The sequence below is a fragment of the Erigeron canadensis genome, chromosome 4, assembly GCF_010389155.1.
Source record: "Erigeron canadensis isolate Cc75 chromosome 4, C_canadensis_v1, whole genome shotgun sequence".
NCBI classification, from domain to species: domain Eukaryota; kingdom Viridiplantae; phylum Streptophyta; class Magnoliopsida; order Asterales; family Asteraceae; genus Erigeron; species Erigeron canadensis.
Window position 1 is genome coordinate 40,030,600 of NC_057764.1, and position 27,212 is coordinate 40,057,811.

Consider the following 27,212-nt stretch of genomic DNA (forward strand, 5'->3'; position numbering starts at 1 on the left):
ATTTCATTAAACTAAAAATATTCAAATACATAAACATTACATAAATAATTCTTGGAATTTAAACAAATAAAAAAACAACATACTAAAAATACTTAAAAGATATAACATAAATAATAGAAATACGACTACTCCTCATCATCGTTCGGCTGGAGGTGTGGTAAGTTTAGACCCGCTAGATGCTCTGTCAGATCATACCAGAGACAGAAATGTGTCTCCTCGTCCTGTATCTCCGGTAAGGCGTCCCGATGACTACTTGGGCGGACAACTGGATTTCCTATATGAACTAGGCAAATCGCACGACCACTATCTTGAATGATCATGTTGTGCAGAATCACACACGCATACACCAAGTTCCTAATTGTTCCTAGTGACCGTTGTCGAAACGGTCGATCAATGATATGCCATTTTCCTTTGAGAACACCAAATGCCCGTTCAATATCTTTGCGAGCCGCCTCTTGTGCCGTTTTGAACATTTTTTCTTTCTCGTTTGTCGGGTATTTGTACGCTTTAACAAACGTAGACCATGTAAGATATATGTCATCGACTAGATAGTAGCCACGTCTATAAGTACGCCTATTTACACTAAATGGAACATAAGGAGCAGTGCCCATACGCTCGGGGAGGAACAAGGGAGATTGTTGCAGCACATTGATGTCGTTTAGAGCACTCGGAGGACCAAAAAAGGTGTGCTATATCCATAAATCTTGAGACGCCGTTACTTCCAACATAATAGTGGGGTATTCATGATCACCCCTTTTGTATCCACTCCATTGGACACATCTTCCAAACAAGATGTGTACAATCTAGACTACCGATCATTCCAGGCAAGTGATGCCTTTCTTCGTGTGCTTCAAACAAACGATGGAGATCATGTGTTGTTGGTTTACGCAGATATTCGGTCTTGTAAGTGTCAACGATAGCATCACAAAAAATTTGAAGACATTCACGTGATGTTCTCCCGGCCATCTCTAAATTTGAAGACAACCGGTTGCAAGTTGTCGGATGACAGATGTGCACTTTTGTATCGGTGTAAAACTCTTGGCTAACCGGGCGTCATACGAGTCCTGAAACTACGCGTATCTCGACTCAAGATCATGCACGATCTTTAGAAAAAGTCTTTTAGGCATACGATACCTATCTTCAAAAAAATCATCGTCGTATTTTGGTTCTTCACAAAAGTAGTCGCGGTGCAACCTTTCTGAAGCAGTCCAACGGTTACGGTTCACGACTTTACGTTTCGCCCGTGAACGCGCCGTGGAACTTTCGGCTTCTTCGGACTCAATGGCGTTCGCAAACACCTCTAAACTACTATCGTCGGACCATTCAAACGGTTCGTCGATGATTGTGATGGAACCAATATGTTTTTGCATTTTTTTAGTGTGTGTATGTTTGAGTTGTAGTGTGTTTTTTGAAAGAGAAAGTGAATGTGATGTGTTTGATTTGTAGTTGTAGTGTGTTTGTGTTTTGTGTTGTGAGTTGTATGTATATATAGTAATAAAGTATTAAAAAAAATATAAAAAATTCAAAGCTAACCGTTACTAGCCGTTGCACGAGAATCAAGCAGCCAAAATGGAGTGGTGGACCGCGTGGTGTGACCACTCATTTTCACCCCGCCACGTGTGGTCAGGCGTTGGCGGCGGTGTTCCGTCGTGGTGCCGCAGTGACCACTCGCCTATATTGCTACCGTTGCCAACCCCCTAATTGCCAAGCTAGGGTTTCTAGGTTTTAGTATGGCCATAACATTGAATTTTTTTTTTAAACCAACGTTGGTCATCCGTGCGTTGCCCTGGAAACATTATTTTTATAAACTATTTATAAGAGAATTCTATTAAATTTATATAGATAACTGTATTAACAGAAATAGCGAAACATGTTTAACGATAACTATATCAATATCAATACCGATAACGACATTCTTAAATAAATAAAGTAATCTGTTGCGAACATATTATAGGACAGTAGAAAGATATATGACAATGTAATATTAAATATATTAATATTAATAACGATATTTCGAGAACGATGATATATTTTGTTACAAAAAGGTGGTTCGCACCGCTCAATGGGCGGCGTCGGTTTTTAAAAATGTATATTAATAGGTCAGGGTTAAAAAAACCACAAACTTGTTTAAGGAATATGTAGTATTCATTTGGTTAAAGTCACAACCAATGAAAAATAAAATTGTCATGTGTTAGTTATAATATGAAAGTTAAAACTTTTGTGTTATGCCTGCTCTTTAATAATATAATTTTGACAGTTCTAATGAAAAAAAAAAAACTAAATTTGTGTTATAGTGAAAAAGTTTAATTTAATGATTGAAATTTAAAGCAAAAGTTTTTAGTGGAAAAATGACAAAGATCAAACTTTTTGTTGTCCAAATGTTTCTTTAAAAAAATCAATGTGAAAATGCAATATTTGAAAACCGAATAACAATAATAATTGGAAAACATTTATGACAATGAAATGTTAATCATATTAATAACCCTTAGATGATAATAATACAAAGGTGTTATGAACAAAACATTTAATATAGTCAGTGGCGAAGTTAGAAATTTTCGAGTGGGGTCGGGATTTTTTTTTTCTTAACGCTATTTTTTAGGTAATATGTTGGGGTCGGTAATTTGATTCGGGTCGGGTCAAAAATTAAATACTATTATTATAAAAAAAATCTTTCAATCACTAAAAAACTAAACATTTGTCAAAGACAAGTAAACATTAAAAAGGAGACAAACGGTTGATACCTAGTTCGATTCACTGAAAAAATTAGAGTTCAGCCTTTCGACCTTTAAGAACCTTGAATTCTTCAATTATGGACTCCGCATCAAACTTGCTAGCAATTTCTTTTTCTATGTAAATCACCATACAGTTTGCTAGATTGTCACCTGCCATCTTATTACGTAGGCGAGTCTTGAATATCTTCATTGTCGAAAATCCCCTCTCTGTTGTTGCAGTCAAAACCGGAAGTGTCAAGAGTAGCCGACACACTCTTTCAACCAAATCGTACATGCTATTTTTCCATTTTTTAACAAGAGTTTGACAGAGATCAGAAAGGGTTGCTAACTTACTTGGTTTGACAATCCTTTCAACGTGAAAAGTCTTCAATTGACATCTTAATTAATTTCTCCCCTGCTCAGTAAAGTTCGTAGGATAATATTTCTCAACAAGAAGAACAATGTCGCCAATATTAATCTCTTTTGAACATAAAGTCGCACCAAGAGATAACAACTATACTGATTGCACACTGAATCTACAATCCATCTTATGTATTTGCTTATCCAATGTATCCATAAACAAATTTACACAGTAAAAATGTTCAAATTTAACATGAAGATCTTTTTTACGAGGCCGATACTGGATAAATTTATATGCAGCCCTCATATCGGGTTGCTCTATGTCATATCTTTGACAAAAAATAAAATAAAATAACTGTCTCAATTTAAGAATCTCATCCATTGTTTCTAAAATCATTTAGACTAACCTTTGTAGCTGAAACTAAATCCATTGCATTAAGGATGTCTTGTGATTTCTTTTGTAATCCTTGAGAAAGTGTATCATTCTTTTGCATCACCTCTTTCATCATGCGAAGAAGAAACACAAACTCAAATGATAACAATTAACAAAAACACTATCTCAAATTCTCAATTAACAATTAACAATTTACAGTTTCTATTACAATTTCTCAATTAACAATCCCTAATTTCTACTAAAAACTAAATCCCTAATTTTTATTTAAACCCTAAATAATTAAATAAAAAACACACATACCTGAAACGGGCGGCGGCGCCACTGCCGGAGGTCGAAGCGGCGGCGACATGACTGCAGGTGGTCGTCAAGGGAGGAGCGGGACGTCAGAAGGGAGGAGGAGATGAGGGAGCGGAGAAGGAATGAGGAAATTGTTTTAATTTTGTTTCCGGTTTTTTTTTTTTAACTAATGGGCTAAGTAAGTTGTAAGTAGTTAAGTAATGGGGTTTAGTTTGGGCTAAGTAATTTTGAATGGGCTTATGTAAAATGAAATGGATCAATTTTAATTGCTTAGTATATAAAAAAAAATTCACAATTAAAATGGGGGGTCGAAACCGAATATATCAAAAAATTTATACACAAAAATATATAGCCCTACATATTAAAATTTTTTCGGGGGGTCGGGCGTGTGTAGCTGCGCCCCTATATAGCTACGACAATAATGAAAATAATGTAAAGCACACAACGGAAACGGAAAAAAAAAAAAAGAAATAGAAATTTTCATGACCGGAACTTTTAATGTTTGATAAAATCATACTCTACATTTTAATTTCAAAAAGATTATTCACTTTTAAAACTCCTTAGTTTTAATAGCTCCAGTGGCGGAGCTAGGACTTTTGGTCAGGTTGTGCCAAATAATTTATCGAGCATAAACAAGTGCCAACAATGTCGATCCTGATAATTCAATGCCTTGGGCGCGATCGTCAAAAATATGCTTTTATTAAAAAAAATAAACAAACAATACGATGTTTATAAATTTTGGGACCCAATCAAACTAGAAAACTCGTCCCAAAATGTTTTTTATTGAAAATAAAAACTTAAAAACTTATAATTCGCGGTTTTAAACTCCAAATACAATTATATCAGAACGAATCACTTAAAATGACGTTTGTGTGCATTAAATTATTTATAAATTGTGTCATGTTCTACGGTAGTTAATAATCTACTTTCAAAACATAAACTTGTTAGCCCGTTTAGTCGCTTTTGACACATTATGTTTTGTGAATAAGACTTCAATAAGTTTAACTATGAAAAATTGTATTACGTAATTGTAATGAGCATTAATTGTGGTTATAAAATCATGTATTAAGCTAATAGCAAAATTTATAATAATAAGGTTAAAGTTAAAATAAAATATATATGGCATTTCAAAAATATATATTAAGCTAATAGAAAACGAATTGTTACATATTTAATTATTTATAACTAAGTTTAAAACCTTGAATGCACAAGTTATAAAATCATAAGGTAAAAGTGTAACTTCCAAATATTATAGGGGTTATTATTAAATGATAACATAAGTGGCCATCTTGCCAATTGTGCAGCCGTCTTCTTCCTTCCTCCTCTGCAACTTTCTACCATTTATGTCATGACTAAATTTTTTTCTATAAACGGTGGGCCAAATTAGAAATCACAAAACAACTAAGCCTAAAATCTATTGCAACTAACCTTGGGGGGTGGGTCATGGCCAACCCTACCCCCCATGTACCTCCGCCCCCGAATAGCTCGATGTTTGAAGTACAGAAAAAACAAAGGAAATTAGGCGGGTCTGTAAAAAAAAATCTAAAGTCATGTTGTTGGTCCACGTCCAAAACCATAAACTCGAAACTGGCCAACCAAAGCCACAAACCCGTTACTATTCTTTGCATGCAAATCTAGACCTTTGTTTTATATATATAACATTTGAATATAAATATTTCAAGTTGGTGTAATTTTTATATATCTATTTTATCACGTTTTGTAAAGGATTTTTAGAGTCAAAAGATATTCGAGCATTCCAGTTGAATGAATAAGGATGTTTGAAGTTGGTTAAATGATAAAATCATATCATATTATTAACAAAAAGGTAATTGTTTTAAAATTCAATTAAGGCATTTTTTTTTTCAATTACTCAATAGAAAGCCAAACTTTCCTATCTTCAAAATCTCTACACTTATTTATATATAGAAGAATGCTTCTCTCATTGGAGGATGATGGTGGAAGCAGCGACAAACAGGTGGTGACGATAGTAATCGATGTTGGTAGCGGTGATGAGTACGGTAGGTTAACAATATATAAGGGATAGTGTAATTAATTTTAAAGTCTAGCTACCTATATATATAACAAGGTCTTAAATTCTTTTATGAAAAAATAAGGACCGTTAGATGAGTTTAAACTTTTAATTTTAACCATTATATCATAATAATTGTATACTTACCAAATTTATTATTAGGTGAACACAACATTAGTCATTCTATTTTATATATTTAGACAAACTATAACCTCATATATATTTAAATAATATTAATATATGTTAACAATAATATAATATAAAGATATAAAATATAACTATTCACGTAAAAAAAAGACATGATTTTATGAAGCTAATTGTAATTTCAAATGGAGCACTAATACTCTTTTTTGTCATTACAAATTAATTTTCAATATAATGCAATTAAAAACATGATTTTGTCCTCCTGTTTTACATAACTAAATCTATTATTATACATATAATATTCTACCTTTAATTCTAATGTTACCTTTGTAGATTTTTGCAAACTTATATGTCGAAACCTTATAAAAATTTGTGATTAAGAGATACGTAAGACATTAAATTGTTTAATTCTTTTATAAAAAGAATAAGGATCATTGGATGAGTTTCAACTTTTGATTACAACATTTAGATCTAAACAAGCATAGTGCCTGTTCATTACGGCGGTTAGAAGGCGATGACAATATAAAAGGGAAGCGGTGGTGGATATCGGAAGAGGTGGTGGAGACGGAGGGTGGTGACGGAGGGTGGTGACGGAGGGTGATAGAAGGTCGATTAGAGTGTGTAATGACTAAAGAGAATGGAGAAATGAAGGTATATGAAAATTTTATGTTTAAGTAGGGGTATTTTAAGAAGAAAAATTATGCTTAATTTCTTAATCCTATTTTCTTTATAAGAGATTATAGATAATGATGATATCATTGACTTAATTTTGATCAAATACAACGTACATTAGTCCTTCTATTTTATATAACCGTTCAATGTATAAAAATTAAACTAATATTTAGTCAATGTCATTGATAAAAAGATGTCTAATGATTTTTATAATTTAAAATTTTAATTATAATTTAAAAGAATTCAAGATTTTTGGTCTTTGATTTTTCTCCCATTTCTCTTATTGTCATTAAATGTTAAGTGTGATCAATGGCCTGAATATATAAGTAATGTTTTATGTATTGAATAAAAAATAGGTAGTTGATGTTTATTTTAGTTTATTAAATGAAAAAATAGAATTAAAATCTGACTGAATAAGTTGTTAATTATTAAGTCTATTAAGTATAATAGAAACAAGCCTTAGTCTCATATCAAATACACGAGAGGTCACTGATACTTTTAAAAGTGTAAAACTAAATTACAAGATTTAGGAACAAATTATTATGTAATTATTTTTGAACTTAGAATAATTTGGGTGAGTTGTATGAGATTTTAGGTATATGTTCTGTAGGGTGGCGATTTAAATTAGTACTAAAACTACCATAATACGTAAAAATAGTACAAAAAATTCAGACTTTTATAAACATTTTGGGGTATAGTCACTCTTGACCACCATGTAGCTCCGCCACTGGTATTAAATGTATAGACAAATGTAGTAAACACAATATTAGTTATTCTACTTAATATATTTAGACAAAATATAACCTTATTTATTTAGATCATACACAATTGTCTTATGTCGTTCGATTAAATTGCAATTTAAGAACAATCTTGCAACTTTATATTATAGAACCATCTCGATAAATATGAATGTTAGCATTAAACTATAAAATAATTTTCCCCGCCTAATACACGATATAAAAAAAAGTTTTCGTTATATCATAACTATTAGTTATTTAGCGAGTGTTTGGAAATTTGTTTGTAAAATAGAATTTGAGAATAAGAAATGTGTTTTAAAAAAAATACCCAACCTGCTTTGCCAAAGTTGAGTTTTTTCTATATGAAAAATCTAGATAATCAACTTTTTACCAAACACTTTTTTCACTATTTGCATTATGCAAACACAATAATCCGGTACTTTTTCAAAATGCAATCCTAAGCACCTTTTTTAGTTTAGCAAATGTAACTTTTATAATAATATAATTTGATATCATCTTCATGGATATTAAAATAATAGTCTAAAAAAATTCAGGATTTAATTCTTGATGTTTATGTATATAATAGTTTATTAACTTAAAAATGAAATCTTTGATAATTATGTGATAGGTTAAAAAAAGATTACCATACATTTGTTTGTATCATTTCAAAGTTTAAAAATTATATATATAAAAAAAATAACTCAAAATACATAATCTAAATATTCAATATATTTATGTAAAATTACTATTAAAATTTCTTTAAAAAGTAACTATAAATATAATTAGTAGACTTTTTGAGGCTAAAATCTTAAGAAAGAAAATTAAAAATTGAATTATTAGATAGAGATGAAAAATATATATATATAATTATAATTGGAAAATTAATATACGTTTAGTACCTTTTAAAAAGACAGTATTTATCATTTCAACAAATATGGTATTTACAAGCTCGCGATAATCAAATGAATATTAGATGTAAGTGTAGTGGTTAGATATTATTATGATTCTTTGATATTTTATATACGATTTTTTTAAATTAAATTTTCTTTACATGTGTATTTATATAAGCATTAAACTATATGAAAGATTATAAAAAATAATTATTATAGTTATATGATTTAAAAAGAAGTCAAATCTATGTTTAGTTCTTAATTATATTTAGATAAACATATTTAATTATCTTGAATTTCAAATTATCACTTGATACAATAAATTTAAGTTTTACTAGATACATAAAATCATGAAATTTTATTATGTTATCTTAACTTTCATTGTAAATATAAGGGCTTTTAGCTTGAAAAGTTTCTCAACTTGTCACGTATTACTTTATTGAGGTCCAAACAAAAATCTGTCATATCTAGAGGAAAAAACCGGCTAAACCACCTATATTGGGAATTTACCGACTGAGACATGTAACAGGTAAACACTTACTTGGCAGTCATGTGTCAATAGGACCCCACTTAATCAATCCAGATCATAATACACGTAATAAACTTACATTAAAATCATCTTTGGCAAACTACTACAAAAACAATCCAGATCAACAAACTTCAAAGATTCACATACCATTAATCTCACTAACAGATTTTTATATATAAAACTTCATCCCATCATCATCATCATTTCACTAACATGTTTCTTCTATATCTATATCGAATCTTTTTCTATAACACATAAATCTATATCTATATCATCTAATCTGTATCTATAGTACTATATAATCATCGCTCTCCTAATACACATAAATCTCCAATGTCGAAACCACACATCGGAGATCAGGAAAAGAGCCGAAAGGGAGGGTTAGAGTTTTTGTAGATCAATATGCTAATTCGATCATTAGATCCAGCCATCCATTTGCTGCTGTTGAGTCTCGTAGGTATCGATGCGTCGTACTCAAGTAAGATATAGATCCAACTACTGTATCTACTGCTCCAACGACCATCACTGATGCTTCACGCCGGCGCCAACCTCATGTCACCAGGCTCCTCGTCGAATAGGTGATAATATTTGGAAGCAATTTCTAATTCAACAACACAGAGACTTTGTATATATGTAGGCACAACAATTTATATATATAATATATATATATATATATATTACTCGTATATAAGTCGAGATTTGTGCACAGCGATTTGTGAAAAATATCGATTTCCTTCCGTGAGAAATGTGTGTATACTATACAATATGGGAAATCTGATATGAATGATAAGTTCATTTGTTATCTTGATTTTTAGTTTTGATTTGTGGATTATGCAGGTGTTTATATGTATATGGATATAAATAAATATAAATATAGATATATAAATAAATAATACAGTAGTGTTATAGGTATCAAGTGGGGTTCAGGTGTACACGTGGAAATGACTGGGCATTAATTATAAAGAAAGTGCATTTCGAAATTAAAAATGACCGGCTACCTGATGGTAGACCCAACAAAGGTGATTTAGCCGGTTTTTTTTCTTTTAGATAGGACAGATTTTTGTTTGGACCTCAATAAAGTAAAACGTGACAAGTTGAGGTACTTTCTAAGCTAAAAGCCCTAAATACAATAGTCTTAAATGAAACTTTATTTTTATAGTAATATAACTCATTTTAGCAAGATACTAATTTACATCTTTTGAATCATGATACTCATTAATCCATTTTCACTATCTTTTATCTGTGTTTGTTAATTTACGATATTATGAAACGATAGTATGTCATTAGTTAAATAATTTCTCTAGCGTATTACGCGGGACAATAATCTAGTTTTGAGATAAATGATGTAGATTAATTTATTAAGAGTTTTTAAGATCTTGTATTTGTTAGTTGTTATGTGTGTTGATTGCGTAGGTGTAGATTATATAGTTGAAATTGTTTAAGTAGGATAATGATGTTGGAAATGTGTTAATGGAATGATGGGTAGCTTTGCTAATAAACTAATTGTTGATGTTTTGAAACAAACAAGTGTAGTGTTTTGAATTAGTCTTATTTGAAGTTGTGAATAAAAAAAAGTTTGAAAGGTTGTTTGTGCAAATTTTAAAGTCATTTTGAGCCCTAATGAGTTTTGCATATTTCGAAGTCATTCTGGTGTAAATCTTTGTCGCGTTTGGGTGTAAATTACGATGTCGGGTTAGTTATGTTTTAGAATAGTCTATCATTTTTAGTTATGTTATTTGTGTCGTATCATGACCTGTGTGTAGTTTTGTGTAGAAAATGCATAATTTTGTGAAGTATTTTTTAAGCAAGATCGTATCATTTTAGTTTTTAAATTTATTTGTTACTTTTTATAGGTATTATTATTTATTAATATGAAGATCTTAATAATACACACGTTTACCATAATTCCTTTTTAATTATGATTTTTTTGTGAGAAATTTATATATTATATTAATTACAGAAAGTCATTACATTATAATAGCGGATAGTAGGACAATAAGTTGCATCGTTATCTCTTTTGAATAACAAACCTGATTGTACTAAATATAAAATTATTAATTGATTATGTTGCTAAATATATGTGAAAAGCATCAAAACTAAAGGTCTGTTTTTTTAAATAGTTATTTTTTATCATAAAATTGAGGATAGATTTTTAATATGGAAAATAATTAACACTTTAATGACAGCTTTTGAGTTGTAGTTAGCAACTTTTTAAAAATCTTTGTCCCTATAGGTTTAAACAATGTTTTCTGTTCAGTTTGTTTATCATAAATAAACCAATCACACGTTTTGCACAAGTTATAGAACACGACAGAATAACATGACCATCGCCAATTGGTATACGTACATCTTCGACTCCACACAAGCTATCTTAAACATAAAAAATTCTTAAAAGACCCAAATGATGCAATTACGAGTACAAAATATGAACATTTTAAGGAGTGTAAACGAAGCGAACTTGATCTTGACAGTCTTTGAGCTCGAGATTGTTACTAAGGCTCGAGTTGAGATTGACTCGTGGGTAAAAAAAAAAAAAATGAGTTAATGTTTTACTAGAGCTTGGCTTGAACTCGAGCACGATAAATTATAAAAACTAAGCTTGATCATCAAAAGCTCGTTACATATTAAATTATGTATATATGTATATATAAGCTCCTCGTGAGTTTAATCGAATTATGCATTCGCTGAGCTTGATTAACAAACGGGTAAAACGTTAAGCTCGAACTCATTTAGGCTCGGCCCAAGATGAGTTTTTTAAGAGTCGAATTCTGATAGTTTTTCGAGTACGCTTGACTCATTTATCCCCTTAATTTCAATGAGTCTCAAACATCCAAATATTATCCTCGGGAGATACATACATAATACATACAAATTTTTTTATATTTTTTTTTATCGAAGTAATAGCGTGCCTGAGGCTGAACTGACACATACTACAAGTAAATAAAATATCAAAACATCACACAATTGTGGCCGGGCTCTCTGTCTCCCCAGAAAATTCGGTTTCCACTTCTTCTTGTTTGACTTCAAGTATCAACTTATCAGGGATGTCTACAACCTACCATCCATAAAAATGAAGGGCAAAGGCTTATCAAACATCGTCAACAAAATACTGTATTTTGAACTAACACTATTGAGAAAAATGAACACCTCTTCCCGTCTTTGAACCCATTTATTTGATCTGAGTTCAACAAGATCATGAACCATAAACCTCATGCATGGAGCTAGTTGATGGTTTGTTGCTAGCTCTTTCAATCGGCTGAAGTAAAGATCATTAATTCTCCTTGATTTAGGGCTCTCATCAAGCTGTTTGCCTATCGTATTAAAGAAATGGCATATTGCCTCCATGTTTTCTTCCTCGGGGCAACTTTTGCTATCAGTCCCCAAAAGCTCCTGTTCAGTCCATAATGCATCATGAAAAAACATAAAAATAATAAATACTCTCAAAAGAAATTCATAAGGATCGCCATAAACCAGGTAAGAAACAACAAGAACACAAACCTGAACAATATGATGAGCAATCTTTTCAGGAACCATTCTCTGCTTCAAAAGCTCACCAATTAAACGAATGTTTCCAAGAGTGCGGAGTTTAACCATTTTTTCTTTCTCCCTACGCTCTGACTCTTGTTCAAGAGAAGTCATCTGCCTTATTTCCTCCCTCAAGTTATCGGCACCTTCAAAAGCCTCTTGGCAGTTATTTAACAGCAGACGCTTGAATGTGATCTCCTTGCCATCAGGTTCTTCGGAGGGGAATGGGGGGAGCTTTGTATTCAAATCCGAACACAGCTGAGCATACATTGGGCAGAACGTGGGCTCAAGAACAGCCTTATCAAATATCAACGAGACAACACCCTGAATTACATCAGTACTCACATTATTTCTTTTGTCCGTTAATTAGGAGGTAAAGAACAATGGAAAAAACAGTCTTTCAACAATAAATATGCCACAACAAGTAGACACAAACCTTGAGAATATCAGCTGACGTGATTCCAGAGTCGATGAGTTGACCTCTGAGGAGATCAAAATTTTCTGGAGTCAACTTGTCGAGGATACTGTAAATCAAGAAAAGTCAGCATTATGACTCCAACGAGGTACGCTGTCCCAGCGCTTTGAGGAGGGAGTGAAGCAAAATTTGTTTACGACACGCTTAAATGAAAGCATTGTATTTGACACCGTTAAAAAGACGAAAGGAAACACTCAGAAAAGTAAATAATCAAATTGAAGGACCAATCAGTAAAAACCCTTTAAGGCTAGAGTGAACAAAAGAAAGTTTAGTTAAAAAACGGGGGTATCCTACATTCCTACCTAAGCATCGTATTTGACATCATAAATAATAAGATGAATAAATAAATAAGTAGATGAGGGAAAAGTTTACTAAATAAACCAGAAGGACCCAAAATTTAACCATTTAGAATTTGAGAGAGTGAAAATATAATTCCAATTAAAGGTGGTCAAACCCCACTTTTGAGGGGATTGAGTATGATAAAAATTTCAATAAGGTGTAAGACTGTCTAGATCATACTTTCCTTAAATCCTACTTTTGTCGGAATTGAGTATCGCTGTCTTTGTCGTCACAATATACTAAACAATACAATTTCTATATATAACATATGCTATATTCATGACTTAATAAATGAAGTTATATAAGTAAGGGCACCTAAGGGCATGCCCTTGGGTAAGGGCATGCATCAAAAAATCTTTAGTTTTGGACAAGCTTTAACCGCAAAAGATATCCAAGGGCACCTAAGGGCACCCAAGGGAGCCCAAAAACATCCCAATTGGAGATAGTCTAATACTCGTATGTAACTAGGAAGATAATTTCAACCCATATACTTCTAAAATCTAATGGGTCCATTCGGGTAATGTTTTGTTTCAGCTATGCCAAATAGGTGAGAGTCGAATCAATAAACATAGTAAACGATATACTCATAGTTGAAGTACCGAAAGTGTATTGTGTAATCATACAACTTCGTAAATTAATTATTGGAAAACTTAGATTACCATAGTAGTAATATTTCGTCTTTGTAATTGTATTTTACGTACATGATCTTTTCAAAAAAGTTTTGAAGCCAACACGGCATGACACCTTTTAACCAGCTCAAAACCTACGCCGGCTGAAACCCATTTATGACATGTAATCCAATCGGCCCATTTTGCTACCTTTATTCAGATCTAAAAAAATAAAGCATAATCTCAAGATGTGTGGCATTTGAGTAGGCTTTACCCTTTTACTGTCTTCAACACACGAATCTTCCTGCGGACCAACCATGGTACCACAGGTTTGCTACGAGCATGTGCAGGGCCTTCAGACTGTTGTGCAAAGAAGAGAGCCGAATTAGGCTAGACACCGAAGTGGTAAACAAATAAACGTTTATATTAAAACTAGTCACATGCACGTGCGATGTGGTAGTGTGATGGTGTTGTTGGTGGCGGTGGCGCCGGGTAATGGTGGTGGTGACGGTGGCGTTGTAGTTATTAATGTAATATTAATTGATGTAAAGGAGATAGTGTATTTTTCGGGTTAAGGGATCTATGTTTTTAATAAGTTTATTAGGTGAATTAGAAGTATATAAGGCGTAGATAATCAAATTATTAGTGAATAAAGGAGAAAAGTAGTTTGAGTTTGGGTAGAAGTTTTTTTTTGAGAAAATGGGAGATATTCTATAAGGTAGTATAGATAATAATCTTGTTTAGCTCGATGGATCTAAATAAAAAGTAAGTACGAGTAGTCGAGTAGTACGTATGGAAGAACTGGCCCCTTATCCAGAAGATGAGGCCAAGGGGTTCATACTAGTGCCTAGTTTTGTTAAATTAAAACAAATACGAGTAAAGAGCAAAGGCTTATCAAACAACTTTTAATTAATAAAATAATATGAATATCGAACTAAGACAGATGAGCATGATAAACCTAAAATTAAGCCCCAACAAAAGGTTTGAAATTAAAAAAATATATACTGTATTACCTTATAATCAGGATCAGGAAAAGGAGTAGTATCGGTATCCCTTTCTTCTTTCTTATTAGCACTCAAACCACTACTACCATCAGCCATCGATCTCTACGCGCCGCCGCTACACCTGACTACAACAACAACAACAAAAAAACGTTTCAATTCACCGGCGACCTACCACCGCCTCTATTTACCAATTACACGGAGAGATACTCGATAACCGACCTCCAGTATTCCCTATCCATGGAAATAACATGTACGGAGAGGTTTGAGATAGATAGATATACGGATTTCAATAAATAGATATAGTGGTGGTTCAATTATTGTTGATTTTTAAAGAAAAAGGAAAAGAAAACGGAGGGAAAAAGGTGGTCCCCCCATTGACTTGGAAACACTTTATACAAATCTATATTTAGTGCTTTCACCATATGACTCATAGTCCATGTTACTTGTAATCATTTTGGTATATTGAGTAATTTGATCTTTTAAAACTTATTACAATTGTATTAAATATCCATTCAAGTGATGCTAGTGGTCATCAAACTAATTTTGAACATTTGATGAAGAAAATTTCTCTATTATTTCTCAAAAATGCATCATACTTTGGTTTAAGTAGGATAATGTGGTTAGAAATGTTTTAATGGTAGGCTTTGTGAATAAACTAGTTGATGATTTGAAATAGGAAAATGTAGGTCGCATTTGGTTGTAGAAAATGTTTTCTAGTTTTTCATTTCTAATTTTTTAGAAAACAAATAAAAATTTTGAAAACGCGTTCTAATTAGAAAACTAAAAAACATGTTAGAGATGTGAGGGGAGGGGGAGGAATGAAATGGAAAATGAAAATGGAAAATGGAAAACAGGAAAAAGATGTTTTCAAGTTATCTATGGAAAAATGAAAAACCTTGTTTTTGTTTTCTTGGAAAACATTCTTAGAAAACTATGATTAGAACGTATTAATAGTTTTCTATGTTATCTTGGAAAACAATTTTAGAACGTTAGTTTGTGCAAACTTTAGTTTAGTTCAAGAAAACTCTCATGTTTTTCATTTTTATTTTCCAAGAAAACGTGGAAAACGTGGAAAACATGAAACGAGTTCAAATTATATTTTTCTAGAAAATGAAAATTCTCTTTTCCAACTTTTGCACTAAAATTAGAAAACTGTTTTTTCAGTTTTTGTTTTCACTTTTCTATTTTCCAAACCTTTTATACACCTAAAATTAGAAAACAAGTGAATTTGAATATGTTTTATAGTTTTCTAAAATGGAAAAATGAAAACTCTATCTTTTATTTTGAACGCGTTTTCAAAATTTTGAAAGGTTTTTTAGAAATGAAAACCTTTTCATTTTCTAAAAAACTAGAAATGGAAAACTTGAAAACATTTTCTCGAACTAAACGCGCACTAAAACTCCTAATGTGTTTCGCAAAAAGCTTGAGATTTGGAATTCTTATGCGGGAAAGTTTGGTGTGCAAATATCTTTGCGATGCTTGGATGTAAATTACGATGTCCAACGGTAATTTACAGTTGGCTACGCTTTATACCGATTCGTCGTTTTTTTTTGTCAAGTCTTGTATCGGGTAATGATCTATGCGTATTTATGTATAAAAATGGATGTTGATTTGTCGGTTGTACTATTTCACTTCAAAATTTTATATGTTACTTTTAACCGTTTTATTTGTATGAAAATCTTTTATAATACACAGATTGTACTATAGTCAGTTTATTAGATTTTTATCCCGCGAAAAACGTGGGTAAGTTTTAAAAAATCATTTTTTGTAAATTAATATAAAATTAAATTTGAGAAAGAAATTAATTAGTTTTAAAGTTTAGTATCTCAGATAAAAAGTAATTAATGAGACCTAATAATTACATAATTAGTAATTAGGTTAAAAAATGTATATTCAAATTTGCAAGAACTTCTGAAAGTAAACATTCCATTTACTTCAAGGTAAGTAGGTACCATTATTGATAGTTAATAAACAAATCACAAAGCCAACTTTAGAACTATTTGACATCTAAATACTTCTTAGTTCATGTGATTATGTCTCTTAATGTTTCCAACTTTACAAAATACAAAGTATATAATATAAGTGTAACTTCCATACCACTCTTTGCTATGAGGTCGAAGTTCTCCACACCGGAGACGGTGCACCGATTGGAGACTAGGACTTACACCTGTTGTGCCATTTAATATTTATAGAAAACTACATATAAAAACTTCATAAAGTTATGAGGAAATGAGTACGTAGTAACTATAGATTGTTGATAATTTATGCAAAGCAACATATTTCCCCTTTATGGTTTTATAATAAGTGTTAGGAGGATCCTCCTTGTTAAAATCTTCACTTTCATCGTCAGAATATGAGTTTCTATCCAATAAAATAAAATCCAATCAATTGATCTATTTAAAATACCGAGCATAAAATCGATAAACATTTCATCTCCTATAGATAAGTGTTTGGACCATAACAATATGAGCAATAACATGGAAAGCATTTTAATTCATAGAATTAGAGGAGGCAAATTTCAGTCCACTTAAAAGAAAAAGGGTCGGCAACAGGTAACATGGTTCACGTATGCAGTTCTTTAACACATTTGACCCATTACCCAACTCGCCCAATTTGCAACCACTACCATTGATGGTGCATTGGTGCCTAGTGGCATCAGAATACTAATGGAAACTATCTCCTAATGTAATGACAAAATATTGGCTAAAAGAGTGAAACTTTTTGTGTTTGTATGCTACACCTGTTGATTATGCATAGAAAAAGCATGTAACATATTACTTTCTCTGTATGCACAACACAAAGTATTACCTCATAGCATATCCTGCCCACCGACACGATAACAACTAAAGCCAAAGCATTTGTGAATTTCTTGTACATGTCTAGTTTAGTCGTCATTCGCTTGGCCTGTCAGACCATATAGGCCATTCAACTTATTATGTTAGAATTTTGCGGAAAAACCGCGGTTTAGTTTAGAAAAAAAGAATAAAATCCAAAGATTAAAGCACCTAACCTACAAAAAAAAAATCATGGAAATGTTCTACCAAATCTTATCAAATGAATGCATTTTACATTTTAAATGACAATAAAATCCAAAGATTAAAGCACCTAACCTACAAATAATAAATCAGCTTATAACATGGAAATTAACATGGTAAAGAACATATATTAATATGATGAAAGTTACAGTTAAAACAGCCAACCTTGAATTGATTTCATATACGATGACATATTGTCCAGGAGTCTTTTTTTTCTCTGACACAAGTCATCATTTTTGTTGGGTTCTGTCATGTTAACCTTTGATAATTCATTGAAATAAGCAAGAATGGCTTGCAGAATGTTTCCTGTGCTGGTTCAAATTCAATGTGTATCTTATTATTAGCCATTTTCAAATGTTTCCTTCCTGATCACATAATAAACAAAAAGAGTTATAATCTAGAACTAAATTACTAAACCATCAACATGGGCAAAATGATGTTAGGTTAATTTAATAATTTATCAGTTTAAAAGGTTTCATCAAGTCTTAACTGGTTTCACTACTCTTGTAAAGTGTATATAGTACTGTTACTATACCATCATTGTTGTTGCTTTCGACTTTGTACATCATCTATAAGACCAGTTAAAAACAAAAAAACCTGTAAAAGGACAAAAGGTGTTTTAAGTCAGCCTCGCATATACTAAGAAGAGACTTGTTATGACCGAGCCCATATCCAACCCACCCATATTGCCATATTTAGTCTAACATTTCGTCTAAGACTAATTTATAGGCAAAAAGAGAAACTTGAAATATATGATAAAATTAGTAAAGTATTATTATAAAAAACACAAAAAAGGAGGTTACCAAGGCCTTTCACTTGTTACTAAAAATACACCATACTTAATTGATCATGGTGATACTCATGACTCCATCACTAAGCATACTTATAAAGATGCTACAGATTATTAACCACACATTTCCACTACAATGACACGTCGTACTTTATAACTTGCACTTATGAAACAAAAAAAAAAAAACCTCACCTTACTATCATTTTCAGGACGTGCTTGTTTCCCATGTAAAGTGGTCCCATCAGCTGGAGTACTGGAATCTCTAAAGGAAAGTCGAACAACGTCATTAGGATTATGCCTCTCTATAATGAACAATCAAATTGCAGAAGTATCAACTACCGTATCCAATCTGATAACCTACTTCTCATTGGTAGAAAAATGATGCCGCCCTCCAGTAGAAAACTGACATGATAATAAAGCTCAATTAGCACAGCAACGCACATTATTATCAATAATTTCAAAACCCTATAAAAAATTAATCAATCTATTTCCTGAACAGTTGCAAATTCATTGTATCATCATCTACTTGATAAGGCTATATACAGCTCAGTAATCTACCAAGAGAGAGAGAACTAAAACTTGTAAGAGCTTAATACCTCTTCATCATACTCGCTTTCGTTGAGCCACTGGCTTCAGAACTCGCTCTGTTCCTTCTTTGAGTGGGTTGTCACATTCTCGTCATCCTGGATACATAGATTTATTAGTTCAAATAATGCGACACCAAATACCTAAAGGTACATATAAGCAAGTTTCGAGAAATATAATGAAAGCTATCTTGAAATAGAGGATGAGCTTATCAGACACATTCTCATCATCCTAGATATATGGATTTATTAGTTGAAATAATGTGACACCAAATACCCTAGATTGCTAATGGTTTAATATAAGATTAAACTATCTTGAATCACGCAAAATAGAGTATGAACTTTAACCTTTCCATATAAAACAAACCCAAATACTAACCTTTGAAAATTGATTTGGCCCCGTTTCTTTCTTCTCTTTTTCTTTTTCCTCGTGCCAAATACACAAAAAATTTCATCATGTTATAACGTTTAAAGCACGCCAATATACCACGTTGACCGCAAAGGTCAGTATTATACAAAATGCACCTCCTGATTATGACAGGAGGTTCTAACTTTGGACCTCTTCCTTCAAATCATCTTATAAAGATGGTACTCAAAGTAAGCCAGTCCATTCGCTTCCAAAATCCATTAAATCCTTTCATCAAAATGCTTTCCCTCGGATACAAAGAAAGCTTAGTGATTTTTACAACTTTGGTTTAAAATAATATTAACTAAACACTGGCTCATTAAAAGTTCTCTCATCAAAAAATGCAGATTCACTGGACCAACAGAAGCATACAAATTCAAAGGATAAATCTCAATTTACTACATGTTACCCTCCTCAACTTTTTAAAAATGACATATTTGAAGGTCATAGTAGTTTACCTTCATCTTCAAATTTATCCCAATTTTCATCCCAATCAGCTGCACCTTCTTGAATGCCAACTTGCCAACCTAAAATACATTAGCCGTACTCTTTTCAGATAAGTTCTTACTTTCCAACTTTTATGAAAATATTGGGCAGAAGCTTCATTTATATTCACATCCCCATGACTATAGTTCTTAATACATTGATTACTTATGAAACTATATAATAAATGGAGAAAAGAATCCATTTTGGCCAACTCTATCTGAACCCATGCATTTTGACTAAAACCCATTGCATTTCTTACCCAACCCGCCCGCTTTGACGCTCCATAGAAAAAATCTGTTGGACATTTGAAAATCGTAGCCACCATCAGTGTAAATCACTTAGTTCAAGATTACCAAATGGTAAAAAGATACGGGGCTGATTAATAATATGGATCTTGAATTGAATAGGCTTGCTTATTTTTGCTTGTGATTCCTCTTTATCAAGCTGCAAATTCCTTATTTTGCCTTTGACACGAATATAATCTTTTACGCAGAGATTACAACCCACATATATACAAAAAATATATACCCGATCTCCCATAACATCTTCTAATCCAGCCTCTCCTTCTTCCATAGATTTCAACAACAACACACACAAAAATAAAGTTATAAGATGAAATAACACATTAAAATGAAACATATCGGCACAAACAACAAAACTTAGTTAAAAACTTTGAAAAAATCGGTATGGACCAATAAAACTAATAAAGCTTCAACCTTTCTTAATCAAATTTGTAAACATGCAAAAGAAAAGCCATATGCACTTTGAAAAAAATCATTTGAGATACCTTAAAATGAACGGATTCCACGACATAGTCGGCTTCGGTTGAAGCCCATGGGATCTTTTCTGGATTCCTTCGGTAATAAACCAAAATCACAAAGCCGCTGCCCAAACATACCTTGCATCCTCGTTTCCTTCTATAAATCATAACACATTAAAGTTAAAGATTCAAAATAAACCTTTATAGATGTACCCGGTTTATAGTTGCTGCTTAAAAACACAATCGCCACAAGAAATTCAGCACCTTCAATCAGAATATTCAGTATAAGGTACCTTCAACGCCATAGATCTAAACTCAATCGCCATTCCTTGGGTGTATGCAATATAATCTAGAAAAGTCGAATAGATTTGTATATACATGATAGATTCATATATATAAAGAAATTTATATATCTATATATATATATTGATTTCAGATTTGATATCCATATATATATATACCTTAGGTTGAGTAGCAGCAGCCGTAACATAAGCAACTTCATCAGCAGCAGTCGCCTTAACATAAGCAGCTTCAAGCTTTCCTAAATTAAAATCAAAAATGGAATTAAAACTCGCTATGATTACAGAGCGACCGCCATGTTCTTCTCCTTCGCCACTCCCACTGCTTCACATTCACAATCACAATAACAAGATTCAATCTTTTATTCAAGAAACTTCAATTGACAAAATACAAAAAACCCATTTACACATATATGATATTTAATCAATAAAACATACATCTAATATCAATTACCCAAACCCCTACAAAACCGATTAAAGACGACCATGAGGATGATGACTGATGAACCTGTGAAATCAAAAATCAAGACAAGTTATAAAAAAAAAATATGAAATCAAAAACCTGAGAAGAAAGAAAAATTTATTTGATCATATTTAAATTTTGAATTATTGATTGAAGAGAAAATATGAAAAGAAAGATTATACCATATTCTCCCTTCTCTCTCATCTATTGCAAACCCCACGTCACCCAATAATACTGCCCATTTTTAAAAAAATAAAGGACCCGCCTATTTTTCAATTTTATTATCCCGCCCAATACACCCTTCTTCACACACTCTCACACCTCAGAACACACACCAAATTCATCATCGCTTATGTCATAGATCCGATGTGGCGAGGTTGTGAGCTTGACAACTAAGCTTTTTTTAAAAGTTTCCTCACCCTCCTTTAGTATGAAAAGAGAGATTAGAAGTTTTTATTTTCTTTGATTTATGATTGATGGTGATTTAAATATGTATATGATATATATATATATATATATAGGGGAAAGATAATTTGAGACCAACTAAAAAAAGTCCAAAAAAGGACCATTGATTTTCGTAAGTTACACACAACCATCATGATCTACTACGATATACAAGACTTTTTTGTAAAAACACTATGACTTTACGGCGACGGGCCCACCAGAAAATCATGTGTAAGTTAAGTTACACATGTGTAACGTAAGTAACTTACACATGTGTAACTTAACTTACACATGATTTTCTGGTAGGCCCGTCGCCGGAAAGTCTTAGTGTTTTTACAAAAAAATCTTGTATATCGTAGTAGATCATGATGGTGTACAAAAATCAATGGTCCTAGTTGGTCATAAAATAAGAGGTGGTCTTAAAATATCTCACCCCTATATATATATATATGTAAAAAGTGTCAAACCTAAATGTAACTCAAAAAACTTTGTTTGGAAGGTTAATTAGTTAATCAACGCTCTCGAGTTCAGGTAAGCTTATCAAAGGTAAACCAATCACCCGAGTTGCACAAGTTATATAACAACAAAAATAACATGACCATCGGTATATCCTCAACTCTACACAACACACAAGCTATATCAAAAGTAAAAAACTCTTACTGACCCAAATGATGAATTTTACGAAATGTGAACATCTCAAGCAGTCTTACACACCCAAAATACACAGTAAAATGAATATGTATATTCAACAAACAATATTGAGGAAAATGAATACCTCTTTCATATTTGAATTGAACCCAATCATTTGATCTAAGGTCAATAACATCACGAACCATAAACCTCATGCGTGAACCTAGTTGCTGGTTTGTTGCTAGCTCTTTGAGTCAATTGAAGTGAAGATCATTATTTCTCCTTGATTCAGGGCCCTCATCAAACTGTTTGCCTATCGTTTTTAACAAACGGCATATTGCCTCCACATTATCTTCCTCGGGGCAAATATTACTGTCAGTCCCTAAAACCTCCTGTTCAGTCCAAAATGCATCATGAGATCCAAAAAACTTATAGTTACTCTTGAAACAAATTCATAAGATATATATAGGTTATTTTAGGACTATGTTTTTTTTTTTTTAACTTACACACTACCATGATCATCTATTATCATATATAAGATTTTTTTGTAAAAACACTAAGACTTTCCCAACCCCTAAATAAATAAACGAATTGTATTGCTACGATATATGATGTCTTGTCTAATTTGTTTTATGTTTTACAATACCCAACCCCTAAATAAATAAACGAATTGTATTGCTACCATGAATTGTCTTGCTACAATAAAAGTTCTGATCCATGCATATAGAAGACTCAAAAGCCCACAAAAACCCATAAAATTTATATAATCGGGCCACACTAGGCTTCAGGTTTTTTGGACCATCTGCTCATCTAGGAATCCCAACTCTTCCTCAACTTTTATTTATTCTTATTTTATATTTAACAAAATTGTATAACTTAAAAAATAAATCAAATTTTATACTATTATCGTTTGTGGGATCCGTTTACTAATTTCTAATTTCGAATTTTGGAAAAAAAAGGGCTTTTCTTTTTATCCCCCCCTCTCTATTTATACTCAACTTAACACACTCATTTCAAATTACAACAACTTCTTTCAAATCATTTTTTATCCTCCTCAAAACCATTCTATTTCAATATGGCCAGACAAATATGGAGTGAATCCGAACAAGTGGTGGGCAAACGAAAGCGCTTACCGTGGCTTAGGGAAAATGTCAATTAAAGATAATGAAGATGAAGAGTAATCTTATCATTATGTATTTCGTGTTTTATCAAATACTATGTTTTTTTATTTTGTGTTGTCTTTTTTATTGTAATGTGTTCTGATAATAAAATGTGTTTGATTATTAAAAAAAATACAAATTTTCTTCTTTACATACAAAAAGATATACTACATATATACATATATAATATCTACAAAACAAACAAAATACACAAACAAAAAAAAAAGAAAAAAAAAGAAAAACTGGCCCTTAACTTGCGCTCTCTCGTCGTGCCAATTCCTCCCACCGAAGCACCTCCATCGACAAAGGCCACGAACGAGGTGCTGCCAACCTCTTCCTCGTAGACCAAGCCAACCAAGAGGCTCACGAAGAGCCGTTGGCATGGGCCTTAGTACGAGTAATTTGGTATTATGATCTTGACCCATACCAAAATCAGTATAAGTAGTAATTACCATGATACATGAATAACATGACGCACGTACATAATATCTTGTCGACTAGAGCTTGATCATAGAATGGTTGTTTTGGAATGTGATATTTGGTTGTGGTTATCAGAACAACAATGATATGGCTTCTGTGTGGCTTTATCAAACTCAATGTACAATGTGAACAAAAACTGCAGATAATGCAGATTACATAAACCAAATAATCTTCTTTGACTCGTATAATCATTATTTTCTAATTATTTCTCTAATAAACATTGACCATAAACTAATACTCGTATGTAGTACATCTTCACAAAATGAGTTCAATTTGGTTCAGTTGAAGTCCAAAACTACAAACAGATTATGCACAAAACACAAGTTTATTTGTTTATAAAAACTCACATTACATTAACAAAACAGAACATAGCTAAGCATACACCAACTACCAACTAAAACTACTATCAAACAAGCTTCAAACCATCTCCACCACCAAATCTAATCCACCTCTTCAATCTTTGGTCCAGCCCCACTGCCACTGCCACCAGCGCCATTAGCCGTCCCTCCACCCATAGGCACATCACCACCGGCACCACCCTGATACATTTTCGCAATTATGGGGTTACAAACACCTTCCAATTCCTTCAACTTATCTTCCAATTCATCCACTTCAGCCAGCTGATTCTTCTCTAGCCACTCCAATCCATCATCCACCGCCTTCTCGATAGTCTGCTTCTCCTCTGCCCCCAACTTTGCCGCAAACTTCTCGTCCTTAATCGTGTTCCTCATATTATAAGCATAATTCTCTAGGGCGTTTCTTGCCTCCACTTTCTTCTTCACCTCCTCATCCTCGGCCTTATACTTCTCTGCTTCTTGCACCAACCGCTCTATCTCATCCTTGCTTAATCTCCCCTTATCGTTCGTGATCGTGATCTTGTTCTTAACTCCAGCAGTTTTGTCCTCGGCCGAAACATTTAAAATCCCATTTGCATCAATGTCAAAGGTGACATTAATCTGAGGGACACCCCTAGGAGCCGGAGGGATCCCGGTTAGCTCGAATTTCCCTAGAAGATTATTATCTTTAGTTCTAGCCCGTTCTCCTTCATATACTTGAATCAAAACCCCAGGCTGGTTATCCGAGTAGGTTGAAAAAATCTGCTCTTTTTTAGTCGGGATTGTTGTATTTCTCGGGATCAAAGTAGTCATCACACCGCCAGCCGTCTCCAACCCGAGACTGAGCGGTGTGACATCGAGGAGTAGAAGGTCTTGGACCTTCTGATCTCCTTCACCAGTCAAAATCGCGGCCTGGACAGCCGCACCATAAGCCACCGCTTCATCAGGATTTATACTTTTACAAAGCTCCTTCCCATTAAAGTAATCAATCAAAAGTTGTTGAACTTTCGGAATCCGGGTCGACCCACCAACCAAAACAACCTCGTGAACCGAACCCTTATCGATTTTTGCATCTTTCAAACACTTCTCAACCGGATCCATACATTTCCTAAACATATCCATGCACAACTCCTCAAACCTCGCCCTAGTTATCGTCGCATAGAAGTCGATTCCTTCATACAAGGAATCGACTTCTATAGTCGTCTGAGACGACGAGGATAACGTCCTTTTCGCCCGTTCACAAGCGGTCCTCAACCGCCTCAACGCCCTTGCGTTCCCACTAATATCCTTCTTATGTTTCCTTCTAAATTCCGTCACGAAATGATTCACCAACCGATTATCAAAATCCTCGCCACCCAAATGCGTATCTCCAGCCGTCGATTTCACTTCAAAAATCCCTTCTTCAATAGTCAAAAGAGATACGTCAAAGGTCCCACCGCCCAAGTCAAAAATCAAAACATTCTGTTCTCCTTGTCTTGAAGCCTTCTTATCCAACCCGTAAGCAATCGCAGCTGCCGTCGGCTCATTAATAATCCTCATCACATTCAACCCGGAAATCGCGCCAGCATCTTTAGTCGCCTGTCGTTGAGAATCATTGAAATAAGCAGGAACCGTCACGACAGCGTTTTTGATCGCCTGACTCAAAAACGCTTCCGCGGTTTCCCTCATTTTAACAAGCACCATAGACGATATTTCCTCAGGGGCGAAGGTTTTATCTTCGCCCTTGTAAGAAACAACAATCATGGGCTTATCGCCCGGGCCGGCCACAACTTTAAACGGCCATAGCTTCATGTCACTCTGAACGGATGGATCGGTGAACCGTCTTCCAATCAACCGCTTAGCGTCGAACACCGTGTTTTGCGGGTTCATTGCTACTTGGTTTTTGGCGGCGTCACCGATCAACCGTTCAGTGTCGGTGAAAGCGACATAAGAGGGTGTGGTCCGGTTTCCTTGGTCGTTTGGTATGATCTCGACCCGGTCGTTTAGCCATACACCGACACAACTGTAGGTTGTGCCAAGGTCTATTCCAATTGCCTTGTCCACTTTAGCCATCGATGAAACTATATATTGTTTTGTTTTTTATGTGTTTTTTCTAAGCTGTAACTTTTGATGTTTTTCTTAACATCAGGATTTTTGGAATTTATAAGTAGACCATAAATCGGTTTGAGAATTCGAGAGAGACAGGAGATTGTTCTGGATGGGGCGGGAAAGTTTGTGAATTGACGAATCTGGCCTGGATAGCGTATGTTCGAATTCGCTGTAAGAGGTTTATAGAATAAGGTCAATTTTGGAATGTAGTATATCAGGAGTAGGTGAAGAGTTTGTCAAGTGGAGTTGGTACTCGGTACACGTGGGGTTATCTCAAATAATCTGTAACATACTCGAACATCCTTTCAAGCAAGTTAGAAACTAGCTTATCCTATGTATATTCCATTGACCTCGTTGTTTTGTATACACGAGATGAAAAATATCAAAAATTTACTGGGTGGAAATATTATATGTAGTCTCCATATTTAGAGCGTCACTTGTTATTTTACCTGTGCATTACCGCGAAACACATTTTATTATACAAAATTTTTTTGGATATAAACATCATATAGCAGTAATACTCTAACACAAATACATT

The 27,212-nt window shown here is 33.2% G+C and overlaps 3 protein-coding genes across 6 annotated transcripts; all 3 read right to left on the reverse strand.

The window, feature by feature from the left end:
* Positions 1-125: 125 nt before the first annotated feature.
* Positions 126-966, reverse strand: LOC122597600. The gene is made up of 2 exons (XM_043770176.1): positions 790-966; positions 126-689 (listed from the first exon to the last, which is right to left on the reverse strand). Exons 1-2 carry the CDS (start codon positions 964-966, stop codon positions 126-128), a joined length of 741 nt encoding a protein of 246 aa, XP_043626111.1.
* Positions 967-11,579: 10,613 nt separating this feature from the next.
* Positions 11,580-20,870, reverse strand: LOC122595798 (eukaryotic translation initiation factor-like). Of its 4 annotated transcripts, XM_043768242.1 has the most exons (16): positions 20,803-20,870; positions 20,544-20,581; positions 19,988-20,056; positions 19,503-19,543; positions 19,136-19,222; positions 18,901-18,941; positions 18,732-18,801; positions 18,240-18,346; positions 17,915-18,114; positions 17,523-17,618; positions 14,724-14,839; positions 13,985-14,070; positions 12,725-12,812; positions 12,262-12,612; positions 11,911-12,153; positions 11,580-11,818 (listed from the first exon to the last, which is right to left on the reverse strand). In XM_043768242.1, exons 11-16 carry the CDS (start codon positions 14,808-14,810, stop codon positions 11,720-11,722), a joined length of 954 nt encoding a protein of 317 aa, XP_043624177.1. In that variant the 5' UTR covers positions 14,811-14,839; positions 17,523-17,618; positions 17,915-18,114; positions 18,240-18,346; positions 18,732-18,801; positions 18,901-18,941; positions 19,136-19,222; positions 19,503-19,543; positions 19,988-20,056; positions 20,544-20,581; positions 20,803-20,870; the 3' UTR covers positions 11,580-11,719. The 4 variants fall into 4 exon arrangements, with proteins under 4 accessions (XP_043624177.1, XP_043624180.1, XP_043624178.1 ...); XM_043768245.1 differs by lacking the exons at positions 12,725-12,812; positions 13,985-14,070; positions 19,988-20,056; positions 20,544-20,581; positions 20,803-20,870 and having other exon boundaries at positions 19,503-19,752; XM_043768243.1 differs by lacking the exons at positions 17,523-17,618; positions 17,915-18,114; positions 18,240-18,346; ... (5 more) ...; positions 20,544-20,581; positions 20,803-20,870 and adding an exon at positions 14,934-15,018.
* A 3,690-nt stretch (positions 20,871-24,560) lies between these two features.
* On the reverse strand, positions 24,561-26,733 carry LOC122595797 (heat shock 70 kDa protein). The gene has a single exon (XM_043768241.1). The coding sequence runs from the start codon at positions 26,636-26,638 to the stop codon at positions 24,692-24,694; it is 1,947 nt and encodes a 648-aa protein (XP_043624176.1). The 5' UTR covers positions 26,639-26,733; the 3' UTR covers positions 24,561-24,691.
* Between the last annotated feature and the right edge of the window lie 479 nt (positions 26,734-27,212).

Coding starts and splice junctions, on each gene's coding strand:
- LOC122597600 (XM_043770176.1), bottom strand. CDS start 966: ATGGCCGGGAGAACATCACGTGAATGTCTTCAAATTTTTTGTGATGCT. Junction 690..789: donor GTCTAGATTGTACACATCTT/GTTTGGAAGATG, acceptor TTATGGATATAG/CACACCTTTTTTGGTCCTCC.
- LOC122595798 (XM_043768242.1), bottom strand. CDS start 14,810: ATGGCTGATGGTAGTAGTGGTTTGAGTGCTAATAAGAAAGAAGAAAGG. Junction 12,613..12,724: donor CGTCAGCTGATATTCTCAAG/GTTTGTGTCTAC, acceptor GATGTAATTCAG/GGTGTTGTCTCGTTGATATT. Junction 11,819..11,910: donor GGGTTCAAAGACGGGAAGAG/GTGTTCATTTTT, acceptor TATGGATGGTAG/GTTGTAGACATCCCTGATAA.
- LOC122595797 (XM_043768241.1), bottom strand. CDS start 26,638: ATGGCTAAAGTGGACAAGGCAATTGGAATAGACCTTGGCACAACCTAC.